A 14,572-nucleotide genomic window follows, 5' to 3' on the forward strand; every position below is an offset into this window, starting at 1 on the left:
AAAGCTGGCTTGTGTAAAGTCATGGTGCTTGTAAGAGGCAGGGCTGGGGTACAAACCTGGATGTGCTGGTTTTGAGTGCTGTCCATTTAATGGTTCTGCTAGAACAAAAGGCCCTTCTTTACCCAAATCCCCTAGGGTTATCATGGATTTCTCTGAGAGACCGCCTTCCCAGAGACAGAGATTTCTAAATGAGGACGGGCACTCAGCTAACACTGGACTTGCTGGCCAAGATGTGGCCACAGGAGACGATTCAACAGTGGGAGCTCCTACCGCGGCCACAGTCTGGCCACAGCACCTGTGGGCTCTGTCCAGGCTGGGAAATCCCTGTGTCTCGTATCCCAGGTGTTCTGGGCTCAGGGCTGTGATGAACCAGGGCCTCCCGGGGAATCGCTGTCTCTTAAGCAAGCTAAGTGACTCCTGGAGAGCCACCCATAAAACCCCTGCCGGATTTGTCATATTCTTGTTAGTTTTGGCGGTGTGGTTTATGTCTTTGGGATGGTTACCTCAGGAGTCATCCGCCACGTCCTTATCAAAGAGGGGAAGTTGCAACAAAGCGGAGGTGTGATAAAGACCACATTCGTTTTGCTAACAATATCAACGACAGTAATAGTAACATCATTTGTCAAGCCTCCTGGGCTTGGGGGATTCAAGGATCAGCTGGAGACAATCCTAGCAAGTGAGTTATGTGTTTGATTCTATATATATATTTTAAAATTCTTTCTCTTTTTTTTCTTACTCTAGGGAATGTGATTCTACAAACAAACAGATCATTTCAATAAACTGCAGCAGCTGTGGTGACAGACGTCACTGTAGGTTCCATGGGAATTCTGAGGACAGAAACACAACCCAGCCTAGGAAATCAGGGAGGACTTCCTGGAGGAGGTGATGCTGACAATTCATTGTGATTTCTTTCAAAGACCTGTCTCTTCACCCTCCTTTCCAAATAGGCCCCAGGCTCCATGAGAATGTGGGTCATATCTGTTTACACCTTACTGTTTTTCCGGGGCCAGTGCCAGGGTTCCCAAACTGTGCACCAAGGTGACCCAGGATGCCACCAGGTACTCACATGGGTGCTGTGGGATTTTTTAAAAAAGTTCTGAGGGCCGGGCACAGTGGCTCATGGCTGTAATCCCAGCACTTTGGGAGGCCAAGGCAGGTGGATCACAAGGTCAGGAGACCATCCTGGCTAACACGGTGAAATCCCGTATCTACTAAAAATACAAAAAATTAGCCGGGTGTGGTGGCGGGCGCCTGTGGTCCCAGCTACTCTGGAGGCTGAGGCAGGAGAATGGCGTGAACCCGGGAGGTGGAGCTTGCAGTGAGCTAAGATTGCGCCACTGCCCTTCAGCCTGGGCAACAGAGCCAGACTCTGTCTCAAAAAAAAAAAAAAAAGTTCTGAGGAAACACAATGATGTGTTGGACCCTTGTGAACCACCTCAAGATAGTTCACCGTTTCAACGTTAGATCACGTCACCTTTCTTTTGATGATGACTCATCATTGCAAAGCTGGATTTTTTTGTGGTGCTTGTGCTAACTGTGACAAAATCAATGTGGAACAGGAAATTAGGGTGGTGAAGTCCCATCTGATCCTAACATTTAAGAAGTTTTGCACAGTCCAACGGGTACACATCCTCGTAGCAGCAATTGTCATTATTATTATTATTATTATTATTATTTGAGACAGAGTCTTGCTCTGTCTCCCAGGCTGGAGTGCAGTGGCGTGATCTCAGCTCACTGCAACCTCCGCCTCCCGGGTTCCAGCGATTCTCTTGCCTCAGCCTCCTGGGTAGCTGGGATTACAGGCACGTGCCACCACACACAGCTAATTTTTGTATTTTTAGTAGAGACAGGGTTTCACTATGTTGGCCAGGCTGGTCTCGAACTCCTGACCTCAGGTAATCCGCCCGCCTCAGCCTCCCAAAGCGCTAGGATTACAGGCGTGAGCCATCATGCCTGGCCAGCAATTGTCATTATTTAATAATGAAAAAAAACCATTTTTCTTTTAATGTATGTGCATTACTTTTTCAAATGGCTACTATGTTGTGAAGAGATAACTACTCATTCAGTTGTTTGTACTTAACTGTTTAATAAATGGAATTGGTATTTAATAAATGGAAATGGTATTTTGGCCTAGGAAATCTGTGAAAAATTCCTGAGACACCAAGGGTGCCATGAGTTGAGAAAGTTTGGGAACCTCTGTCCTAGCGTGTGCCCGCATACAGGAGGCCTGAACAACTGAGTAAGTTGAATGACTGAGTGAGTTCCTCCCAGCAAGCCTTCTCGGTAAAGGGTATTATTTTCTTTCACATATGGGGGCTCTGAGGCCCAGAGAGGGCAAGTTACTTGCCCAAGGTCACTCAGCAGAGCTGGAGGGTGTGTCTGACTTTGACACCCAGACTCTTCCCTTTATCTCTGCCTGAACTGTCTGTTCTTAAAGTGCCCGGGGGTAAATGGACTAGGATTAAAAAGATGTGGCTTTCAGTCCCAAGGGACCAAACTGTGGCTTTGGGCAAGTGACTGGGCAAGAGGCTGTAGAAAACCAGAGCTTATAGTTTTCTTTTCTTCTTTTCTTTTCTTTTTTTTCTTTGTTGTTGAGACAGGGTCTCCCTCTGCTGCCCAGGCTAGAGTGCAGTGGTGTGATCTCTGCTCGCTGCAACCTCCGCCACCTGGGCTCAAGCGATTTTCCTGCCTCAGCCTCCTGAGTAGCTTGGATTGCAGGTGCTCACCATCAAGCCTGGCTAATCTTTGTATTTTTAGTAGAGACGGGGGTTTCACCATGTTGGCCAGGCTGGTCTGGAACTCCTGACCTCAAGTGATCCTCCTGCCTCAGCCTCCCACAAGTGTTGGGATTACAGGTGTGAGCCACCTCACCACTGGGCCCAGCGGCTTATGCAGTTTTCTGTCTGCTTCATGAACTTCTTGGTGGATCTTTGTCCACTCTTAAGCACCAGAGCTTTGCCCAAAAGCTGAACTGCAGAGTGATGAGGTTGAGAAGATGCTTTTGGGTTTGGTCAGGCTTGAGTTAGAATTCTGGTCTTCCTTTCCGTTGTGTGGCCTCAGGAAAGCTACTCACCCTCTCCAGTCCGTCTTTGCCTGCTTTTAAGTGGACAGGCATTCACCTGTGGAATTTCCGTGAGGGCGAAGAGTGTTAGTGTTGGGGAAAAGGTCAGCCTACTGAAGGGGCCCATCAAATGGGTGCTGTTCCCTTTGTTCAGTCGACAAAATGTTTCAAAGCTGTTTTATGTCTGACAACCTCAACTTTAAAAATGCCTTCAGAATCTAGATTGCATCCTCCCTCTTACTTAGGAGCCGCGCTGCCAGAATCTGACCATCTCTCGCCTCCTGCGTTATCTCCCATCAGCCTCGCCCGCTTGTCACGTCGCTGCCACCAGCGGCTCTTCTTCAGGCTTTTGGGAGTACCGCGTGTCTCCTGACACCCCGCGTGGCTTGTGAACTCATTAGCATGGGTGTAAGGGAAGCCGTCTCTACTCAGCACTGCAAATCCAACGCTGAGATTTCAGGGAAAAGCATTCCCGAAGGGAGGGAGGGAGGCTTGCGTCTTGGAAATCCAGCAGCAGCTGCTGCAGCTCAGAGGGTCTTTAGAGACTGGGTCTCATTGGTGAAGTGCTTTTTCTTTTTTAAAGAAATGATGCCTCCACCTTTCAGTATTTCAATAGAAGCTTTTGTTTTAAGCTTTTCATCTTTGGGTCTCTGCAGCTGGAGTTACTAAAGTGGCTGCTTCTGATCGCTCTTGCAGTCACTAGAAGGAAATGGGAATGACACTCACGTCCTAGGGCTGCCCTTGACAAAGGACCACAAACCAGGAGGCTTAGGACAGCAGAAACTTATTGGCTGGGAGGCTGGAAGTCCAAAATCAAGGTGTCAGCAGGGCTACACTCCCTCTGAATGCTGCGGGCGGGGCGGCGGGGGGGTCCTTCCTTCGTGCTCCCTGGCTTGCAGCTGCATCACTCTAATCTCTCCCTCTGTCATCCTGTGGCCTTCTCTGTATCTGTGTCCCCATCTGTGTCCAGATTTCCCTCTTTTACAAAGACACCAGTCATTGGATCAACACCCATCTTAATCCATTGTGACCTCAGCTTAACTTGATCACATCTGCAAAGATTCTATTTCCAATCAAATCCACAGTTACAGATACTGTGGGTTAGGACTTCAAAGACGCTATGTCCAATCAAGGTCACAGTTACAGATACTGTGGGTTAGAACTTAGAAGTTCTAATCAAGGTCACAGTTACAGATACCATGGGTTAGGACGCCAAAGATGCTATGTCCAATCAAACTTGCAGTTATAGATACTGTGGGTTAGGACTTTAACATATCTTTTGGGGATAGATTCAACCTATAACAGGAACCAACCAATGTGGATTTGGCCCAAGGTTCTGGGCCTTGGGGACCAAGTGTGGTTGTGGTTAAGGGGCTAGGTTTAGTATGTGTGTATAAACACACACACACATAGATTCACAAATATATATATAGTGTCTAGAAATGGTTCTTACACATTCAATGAGCAATGATTCTTGTTATTTGTACTTCCCTCTGAATATCAGTTTCCTTAGTATATGTGTATATGCATATATATGCACATATGTACACACACTATATATACACACACATACACAAAAACACATGTTTACGGATATGTACAGTGTGCTTAGCAATGTGTATTTTACATTCAATAAGTAACTATTGTTATTATCTGTACAATGGGGGCAGTTGCATTTTATCTCTAAGTCATCCTGCAGTTGTATTTTATCTCTCAGATTCCCTTCAGCTCTGAAATTCTGGGACTCTGACTAAAAAGACAGATGGAGACACAGGGCTGTGTGGTCCAAGAATCCCTGTTACTTATGGAAACAGAATAATAAAGTCTCCCTTTTTGAGAAGAGAAAATAAGAACACAGAAATGGAAATTTTTCTCTCACAAGAAAAGGATCAGATGTTAAGGGAAATCTATGAAGCAAGAGCTATGGGCCTAAAACTCTTCATTCTTTTGGGGTGTGTAGAGTAAAGCCCTCTGCGGGCTGGGGAAGCTGAATTTATGAACTAGCAAATGGGAACTTGGCTTTGGCCGGCTCATGAATAGAGCAGAGAGGAAGGTCTCTTGTGAGTGTGAATTTGGCCATGCTCTGTCTTCAACGAGAGACAACAGACATCTCCATTTTTATTTTCCTGCCGGGAATAAAAGAGTTAATGCATGCGCCATTCTTAGAATGACACCTGGCATACAGTAAGTGCTCAGTAAGTATCAGCCTATCCAATAAAAACAGACAAGGACTTTCTTGCTTTCTGGTTGCCTTTCTGCAGTTTGCTCATCTAAATTGTAGAGTTGCTTGTTAGTGTGGTCATCAAAATCTGTGAAGCCTGTTTTAGGTAGTTGTGAGAAGTCACAAAACATAGCCACTATAGGAGGTGGCCAAGTCTATAAATTGTACACAGTGTTACTCACATCAGATGTAGGGGAATTTATAATCAACTCACAAGAATTCTATTTTTTCTTTCCTTTTTTTCCCCCCCAGAGTTAAATTCTTTGTTCTTCAACACTATCAAGACCTCACTGTGGCTTCTGGAGTTTGAACTGGCTGTATTCCTAATGGAGTTGTTTATAACACACTCATTTAAAATATTAGCGCAGCTGACAGTTTCTAACCCCAAAAATACTGTGTAAGGCTCTGCTCCTTCCATATAACTTCATGCTTTCCTTATGCAATGACTGTGAACACTGTTTGTACATCAGAATCCCTAGAGATCCTTGAAGTAGTATTCTCTTTTTTTTTTTTTTTTTTGAGGCAGGGTGTCACTGTCCCACCCAAGCTAGAGTGCAGTGACAGAATCACAGCTCACTGCAGCCTTGACCTCTTGGGCTCAAGCAATCCTCCCACTTCAGCCTCCTGAGCAGCTGGGACAATAGGTGTATACCACCATGCCTGGCTAATTTCTGTATTTTTTTGGTAGAGACAGGGTTTCGCCATGTTGCCCAGACTGGTCTCAGACTCTTGGGCTCAAATGATTTGCCTGCCTTGGCCTCCCAAAGTGCTGGGATTACAGGTGTGAGCCACCACACCTAGCACAGTATCCTCTTCTTAAAATGAAACCAGTGAGGCTAGGGTGGTGGCTCACGCCTGTAATCCCAGCACTTTGGGAGGCCGAGGCGGGTGGATCATTTGAGATCAAGAGTTCAAGACCAGCCTGGCCAACATGGTGAAACCCCATCTCTACTAAAAATATAAAAATTAGCCAGGCATGGTGGCACGCGCCTGTAATCCCAGCTACTCAGGAAGCTGAGGCACAAGAATCTCTTGAACCCAGGAGGCGGAGACTGCAGTGAGCCGAGATGGTGCCACTGCACTCCAGCCTGGGTGACATAGTGGGACTCCGTCTAAAAAAAAAAAAAAAAAAAGAAAAGAAAGAAAGAAACCAATGATACCATGCTCCCAGGGCTACTTGAGGAAGAAAGAGTGAAATTTGGTAGAAGATTTAGAGCAATGCAAGATAAATTTACCGTAAATGTTATAGTATGTGTGCTCCCAATCAGTGTTAGGTACTGTTTTGTCATAGTAATAATAATAAAAGCCCCTGTCGAAAATTAGAAGGCCTCCTCCTAGCAGCCCAGCCTTCCATCATGAACAAGAGAAAGTGAATCTGTTTCTACCTACTGGGGGCCCAATTCAATAAACAGGACTCACAAACGCAGTGGGGTAGGCGAGACGTCCAGATGGGAGTCCCTGTTTCACGGCTGTAGCAGGTCAGAAGAGAACTCCCTTCAAGCACAAAACCGGGGTTGCAGGTGTATTGGATGGTGGTCCCCACCAGCAGCACAGGATCCGAAATTAAGCGGGTCGAGTGATCCACCTCTCCGGGGTCGGTGCAGTACATAACTACACGGGATGAAACCAGACCAAGAGGACGTCAGACCTCTGGATGACCATGGGTTTGCTGAGAATTACAGAATGATCTAGAAAGTTGCCTAACTTGGCCGGGTGCGATGGCTCACACCTGTAGTCCCAGCACTTTGGGAGGCCGAGGCGGATGGATCACGAGGTCAGGAGATTGAGACCATCCTGGCTAACATGGTGAAACCCCGTCTCTATTAAAACACAAAAAATTAGCCTGGCCTGGTGGCGGGCGCCTGTAGTCCCAGCTACTCTGCAAGCTGAGGCAGGAGAATGGCGTGAACCCAGGAAGCGAAGCTTGCAGTCAGCTGAGATCGTGCCACTGCACTCCAGCCTGGGCAACAGAGCGAGACTCCATCTCAAAAAAAAAAAAAAGTTTCCTAAATCAGTTCTTTTCCTTTTTGGAAGATAATGTATCTTTTGCTTGATAAAGGTGGCTAGAGAACAGGCCAGGAGAAAATAGCCTTGAATTTAATTCCTCTTTTGAGAATTTGCCCAAAGAGGTGGGGCATGGTGGCTCATGCCTGTAATCCTAGGACTTGAAAGGGAAGACAGAGGTGGATGAATCGCTTGAGCTCAGGAGTTTAAGACCAGCCTGGGCAACATAGCGAGATCTGGTCTCTACAAAAAATACAAAAATTAGTGGGGCATGGTGGCGTACACCTGTTGTTCCAGCTACTCAGGAGGCTGAGGTGAGAGGATCGCTTAAACCTGAGAGGTCAAGGCTACAGTGAGCCATCATGGTGCCACTGCACTCCAGCCTGGGCAACAGAGTGAGACCTTGTCTCAAAAAAAAAAAAAATATATATATATATATATATATGAACTTGCCCAAATAATTTGCATCAGGGTCCAAAGACCTGTGTATAAGGTTGCATATTGCATTATTATTTGTGATATTTTTTAAAAAGGAAACAGGGAAAGAGTTAAATATCATGGAATAGCCATCCCATGAAATTCTGAGCAACTGCTAAAGAGAACAAAGTGAGGGGGAAACTTCACTGCTTTCTCTGTAGTGCTGGATTGTAATAAAATAAACTTTCATTACTTTTCACATGAAAAAATCAATATAGATAAAAGGAAAACAATAAACCAATTAAAAGAGAATAAACTGGACAACATGTATGATATGAAAAGATATCCACATTTCTGAGCTGAAAAAAAAGCAGATGCAGGAAGTTTGTAAGAATGGATCTGCTGGGTGTGGTGGCTCACGCCTGTAATCCCAGCTCTCTGGGAGGCTGAGGAAAGGAGTTTGAGACCAGCCTGGGCAACATAGCAAGACCCCTGTCTCTACAAAAAACTTTTAAAAATTAGGTGGGTGTGGTTGTTCACATCTGTAACCCCAGCATTTTGGGGGGCTGTGGGGAGGACTGCTTAAGCCCAAAACCTTGAGGTTGCAGTGAGCTATGATTGACATATGACAGACGACACATATATAGATGTCTATGTGTGACATGTAATGTATGTATGATGTGCATCTACACACACACACAATTGAAGCAATATAGAATAAATTTTTAACAGCGACGTTGTTTCCAAAGAGTGACATCATCAAAGATTTTCACTTTCTATTCTATCATTTTACTACTGCCTGGGTACTATAAGTAAGCATCTTTACCAACGTAATTTTAAGATATGGCTATATATGTCTTTCAATGTCAAGACGGGAGATTAACCAATGAAAGATTGATGAAATCCAGCGACTTCTATGGGGAGACCATTGTGCCAAGGGGTTTTTCTGACCTCATTTCATCAGAAGAGAGAACAACAGAGGTGATTGGTGGGTCTCCACTGTCTTGGATGGAGGATAAGTGAGAGACCCAGCATGGAAATGCAAACAGTCCCACATAGAAGGGGCCCAATTCAAATTTATTTGCTCACTTTGGGCCTTTTCTTGGCAAAAAATGAGGCAGGTAAGAAGACTTCTATAGGGAACTGGTTCATGTTCATTCCAATCCCTTAAAATGATTAAATAATAATGATTTTTCCCTCCCTTCCTCTCCTCTCCCTTCTCTCTTTTTCCTTCCCTCCCTCCCTTCCTTCCTTCCCTCCCTCCCCTCTTTTGTTCCTTCCCTCCCCTTCCCTCCCTTCCCTCCGCTCCCTCCCCTTCACTCCCCTTCCCTCACTCTCCCCTCCCTCCCCTCCCTCTGCTCCCTCCCCTTCCCTCACTCTCCCCTCCCTCCCTTCCCTCCCCTTCCCTCCCCCTCCCTTCCTCCCTTCTCTCCCTTCCCTCCTTTCTTTCTTTCCTTCTTTCTTTCTTTCTTTCTTTCTTTCTTTTCTTTCTTTCTTTCTTTCTTTCTTTCTTTCTTTCTTTCTTTCTCTTTCTTCCTTCCTTTCTCTTTCTTTTCTTTCTTTTCTTCCTTCCTTCCTTCCTTCTTTCTGTCTCTCTCTCTGTCTCTCTCTCTCTCACTCTGCCACCCCTCTCAGCAGGGTTTTGCTCTGTCACCCAGGCTAAAGGGCAGAGGCATAATCATAGCTCAAACTCCTGGGTTCCAGCAATCCTCCTGTCTCAGCCTCCTGAGTAGCTAGGACTACAGGTGTGTCCCACCACACCCAGCTAATTTTTATACTTATTATTATTTTTTAGAGATAGGGTCTCACTGTATTGCCCAGGCTGCTATCAAACTCATGGGCTCAACTGATCCTCCCACCTCAGCCTCCCAAAGCACTAGGATTACAGGCACGAGCCACTACACCCAGCCAAATGTTCTTTATCACCAGGCTACATACGCTCCCATTCACTGGAGTTCACACCACTCCCTAATGTCTCACACCCAGCTTATCTCACTCGTTTACATTATGGGCCAGGTTTCTGAAGGCACCTGAGTCTGTAATTCCACTGAGGGCTACAAAATGATGTTTGTGAGCAATGCTCATGAATTGGTGGAGGAGGGGAGTCCAGATTCTACATTAGACAGCTCCACTGCACACACTCAAAAAAAGATCCCTAGAAGGGATTTGCCACCCAGGGACCTAGAGGAAGGAAACAAGACCACTCTTACTTTTCTCACAAAATGGGGGGTCGCTGCTCCAGCTGAGGTCCCACTGGCAGGTGAGGGTGTCGCTCCCCACGATGTCATAGCCGGGGTCACACTGGTAGGTGATTCTGGCTCCCCGCACCAACTCCGTGTGAGAAGTGGTTTTCCAGCCATTCTGGATCTCGGGTAAATCCGAGCAGGAGTCATTCCTTGACACTTCTTTAAAAGAGAAACGTCAGCCTTAGATGGGGGAAGCAGTCTTGTTGTTGGGGCCTCCTTTTATGAAGGCTGGAGGGATGAGCGAAGAGAAAAAAAAGCCTCTAGAAATGAGCAACACGCTTCCAAAATCGCTTAACTGGCAAGAGCTAGTCTATAGTGAGGCTTTTTTTTTTTTTTGAGACAGAGTCTTGCTCTGTCGCCCAGGCGGGAGTGCAGTGGCACGATCTCGGCTCACTGCAGGCTCTGCCTCCCGGGTTCACGCCATTCTTCTGCCTCAGCCTCCCGAGTAGCTGGGACTACAGGCACCCGCCACCACGCCCGGCTAATTTTTTGTATTTTTAGTAGAGACGGGGTTTCACCGCGTTAGCCAAGATGGTCTCGATCTCCTGACCTTGTGATCCACCCGCCTCGGCCTCGCAAAGTGCTGGGATTACAGGCCTGAGCCACCGCGCCCGGCCTATAGTGAGGCTTTATGGTTACCTCTCTCTGTGGGCCCCTCAACTCACTGAACATTCTCTCGGTTTGATAAAACCAGTTCAGGATTTCGGGTCAGACAGAATCCTAGCTCTGCCACTTACTAACGGTGTGACGGGGGGACAATCACTTTTTCACTCTGCAGCTCAGGTTCCTTGACCTTTCATGAGGGAATAATTACAACAGCATCTGCTTCACTGTGGCCGCTGCTTACCAGATGTCACTGGATGACTCTCACCTCCGAGGGTTTACACTCTTTTAAAGATTTTTCTATTTTGTTTTTTATTTTATTTTTGTTTTTCATTTATTATTATTATTATTATTATCGTCATCATTATTTTTACAGGCAGGGCCTCTGTTGCTCAGGCTGGAGTGCAAGAGTATGATCATAGCTCTCCACAGCCTCAAACTCCTGGGCTCAAGTGATGCTCCCACTTCAGCCTCTCAAGTAGCTGGGACCACAGTCATGTACCACCATGGCCTGGCTAATTTTTTTTTGTTGTTGTTTTTTCTGTATAGATGAGGTCTTGCTATGTTGCCTGGGCTAGTCTTGAAGTCTTGGGTTCAAGCAATCCTACCATCCGGGCCTCCCGAAGTGTTGAGATTGCAGGCATGAGCCACTGTGCCCAGCAGAATTCACACTCTTGTGTGGTCCCTACCAACACTGAATAGGAGACTGCAAAAGTGGCCCTGGGTGGCTTCCGACGTTAGGTCATAACAACATTGAGATTCTCTCCTTGCTCTCTGTTTAATCACTCGCTTCGGAGGAAGCAGCTGCCATATTGTGAGGATGCCCAAGCAGCCCTCCAGAGAGACCCACGGGAAGAGAAATTGAGGCCTCCTGTCAACAGTTGGCATTGACTTGCCAGCCACATGTGTGAGCCATTTGGAAGTTCATCATGCAGTGCTTATCAAGCCTTCAGGTGACTGCAGCTCTGGCTGGCATCCTGACCGGAGCCTCATGAGAGACCTCAAGACAAAGCCATCCAACTCATGCTGCTACTGAATTTCTAACCCAGAGAAACTGCAAGATGATAAATGTTTACTGCTAATTTGGAGTATAATCTATGACACAGCAATAGGTGACTAATATGCTCAGCTTCATCCTAAGAATATCTCTAAATCCATGAGTTTGGTGAATAAGTAATGTACGCATTTTTAATATGCATTAAGAGAAATAATTAGCTATCAAAATAAAAATAAGCTGGGCACAGTGGCTCATGCCTATAATCTCAGCACTTTGGGAAGCCAAGGTAGGAGGATTGCTTGAGCCCAGGAGTTTGAGATCAGCTTGGACAATGTAGGGAGACCCCCCCCATCTCTACAAAAACAATAACAAAACTAAAAAAAAGTGAGCCAGGTATGATGGCACGTGTCTGTAGTCCCAGCTACTCAGGAGGCTGAGGTGGGAGGATTGCTTGAGTCTGGGAGTTCGAGACTGCAGTGAGCCATGAAGGCTTCACTGCACTCCAGGCTGGGTGACAGAGTGAGACCCTGTCTCAAAAGAAAAGAAAAAAAAATTTGAACAAAAATAAATGAAAATAAACTGTTGGTGTATTCTTCCAATCCAATTGCATATCATTAGTGAAAATGAACCATACTCCAGAAAATGCTACCCACAGCTTATTACTGTGCCTTTCTCTGTAATTGTTCTGTTTTTCTCCTACAAACTCTTGTTACTAAGGTAGCAATGCATGGCAAACTATTACTATTCTTGCTTCAAAGTGCCCACTGCACAGATTTGGAGGAGCGAGCTAATTATGTTGTATAATTAATTTGCAGTTCTTATGTGCTTCTGGGGAAAGGAGAGCACCTCCGCTGTCTGCAGGAAAGTCATTCTGAGAACCAAGCAATGGCTTTTCCCGGGATTTCATCATGATTTTATTTGGGGAAAGGAGATCTCATGGGTGTCTGCAAGAAGAAGGGTAAGAAAATAGCTTTGAGAATTGCTTGGTGGGGGGACAGGAGCCTCTATTTTTAGGCCTCTGAAAAATCAGCCAAGCCCTGGATTTGGGACACAGCTGCAGATGCTCAGACTATGGATGAAAGGGGAGAAATGGGAGCAGACACCAGAAATGTGGTCTGCCTTGAGCCAAATGCTTTGAGACGGAGAAAGGCTTGCTTGTCTGACTTTTCAATATGGGCCACCATGGCTGCACACTCCCGTGGGACCTCCTTTCTCCTTCGTGCACCCACTGCATTTGTAATTTCTCAGTTACTGCCACGAGGCAGAAGAAGCTTGGCTTAAATCTTGTCCCCACTGTTTACTAACTGGGTGGCCTTGGCTAAGTCACTTAACCTTCCTGTTCTTCAGATCCCAGGGCCTGTACCCCAGGGACCCTGATTCTGGAACATGCATTTTTACCAAGCACCCTAAGTGGAGGTTTCTAGAATGGTCCATCCCCATGGGCCCTTGTTAACTTTGCTAAGAATTAGAAAACCACCGTATAACCTTCCTGTTCTTCAGATTCCAGGGCCTGTACCCCAGAGACCCTGATTCAGGAACATGCATTTTTTTTACCAAGCACCCTAAGTGGAGGTTCTGGAATGGTCTGTTCCCATGGGCCCTTGTTAACTTTACTAAGAATTAGAAAACTGGCCTAGGAGTTGGAAGACTTCTTTTCTACTCTTCTTTCTTTTTTAAATAAACGGTGTGACTCCGGTCATGCCAATTAACTGCTCTAAGCCTCATTGTTCTCATTTGCAGAGTGGAGTCAAGAATTATTACATTGTCTATTCCAAAGGGCAATGTGAAAGCTAAATAACATGCAGGATATGACGATGTTGTGTGAACACTAAGATGGGTTAGATGGATTCATTTGTTCCTTTGACTGAGATATTATGAGCATCTTATTAGACGCTAGAAATACAGAGATCTGAAGTCATGGTTTCAGTCTCATGGACAAGATTAACACCAAGGTTCAATTTTTGTGCAAAAGAAATTCACAAATGCACTGAATGCACACCACCATCTACCATTTCATGCTCATGGCAGACATCACTAATCAAGCACAGCCCTCTGTTTGTTTGAATCAAGCGGAGACCTCCCAATCCTCAAAACAGCACTCCAGGGAGCCACTGTTATTTGATTGGAGTTGACTTACAATATGGAGCTTAGTTATTATCCTAGACTTGGAGGAATAAACACACGACAAATAACCAATGTCTTCTCAAAAAGCACTGCTTAATCGTATCTGTTTCTTAATCCCTTCCATCCCATGCATTTGGCCATAGACAGTGGGCAAAGAACAGGAAACAGTGAATGGGTCTTCGCATCTCTCTGTTCAAAGGTGAATTCTGGGAGTAGAATTCACATTGTAGAGCCACGTAGGCCCAGAGTCTTCCTGTGGAAGGCTCTAATTGCAATCATAGCAGGTAAACTTTGGCCACCTTCCAGAGCTGGGCTTAGGCATTTAGGTCAATGTAGGATCTTCAGAATTCTCTAGTGACCACAGGAACCCCTGACCCTACCATCTGATGCATCCATTGAATGGGAGTTAGATCTGCGTATGGTAAAATCTAGACCCAGAAGAGCAAATACCCTTCTCATGCCCATGGCAGGCATCACTGATCAGTCATGACATTCTTTGCCATGGACTTTAGGCATGACCTCCTTGGAGTTCTTTTCAACATGGTCTTCAACATAAGTAGTAAGCAACTGAGCGGCATCACAATTAGCTAGAACAGTCTATTTGCCATTCTTGTAAAATTAACTGTGTGTTTCTTTAACGGGAATAACAACCAGGAACTGTTCTCTCTTTTTTGTTACCCAAACTAGCCAAGCGGTGTATCCCTGAAAAACATTCTCTGCAATCCTTTTTCTGCCTCTCCCACAGCATCAGCTTGCGATCCTGATATTGTCTATTAATGAGACTGCCTTTCGCATTTCCACTAATGCCTTAAGGGTAGGGAGAATATTCTATTCATCTCTATATCCTGGTATGCAGAGCCTAGCATATAGGAGGTGTCCAGGGAATTTTTATGAACCAA

General features: G+C 45.7%; 1 protein-coding gene across 8 annotated transcripts in view; it reads right to left on the minus strand.

The window, feature by feature from the left end:
• The window catches only part of SEZ6L (seizure related 6 homolog like), a 214,197-nt gene that overhangs the window by 25,784 nt on the left and 173,841 nt on the right, over positions 1-14,572 (minus strand). For 6 of the 8 annotated variants that reach the window (XM_055251467.2, XM_055251464.2, XM_055251462.2 and 3 more), the window contains exons 11-12: positions 9,914-10,108; positions 6,702-6,893 (exon numbers count right to left, since the gene is read on the minus strand). In XM_055251467.2, coding sequence (XP_055107442.2) covers positions 6,702-6,893; positions 9,914-10,108 — 387 coding nt within the window. The remainder of the gene's footprint in view (positions 1-6,701; positions 6,894-9,913; positions 10,109-14,572) is intronic. The other 2 variants (XM_055251466.2, XM_055251465.2) reach the window with 1 other exon arrangement.

This window comes from Symphalangus syndactylus, chromosome 18, assembly GCF_028878055.3.
Source record: "Symphalangus syndactylus isolate Jambi chromosome 18, NHGRI_mSymSyn1-v2.1_pri, whole genome shotgun sequence".
Classification (NCBI taxonomy): domain Eukaryota; kingdom Metazoa; phylum Chordata; class Mammalia; order Primates; family Hylobatidae; genus Symphalangus; species Symphalangus syndactylus.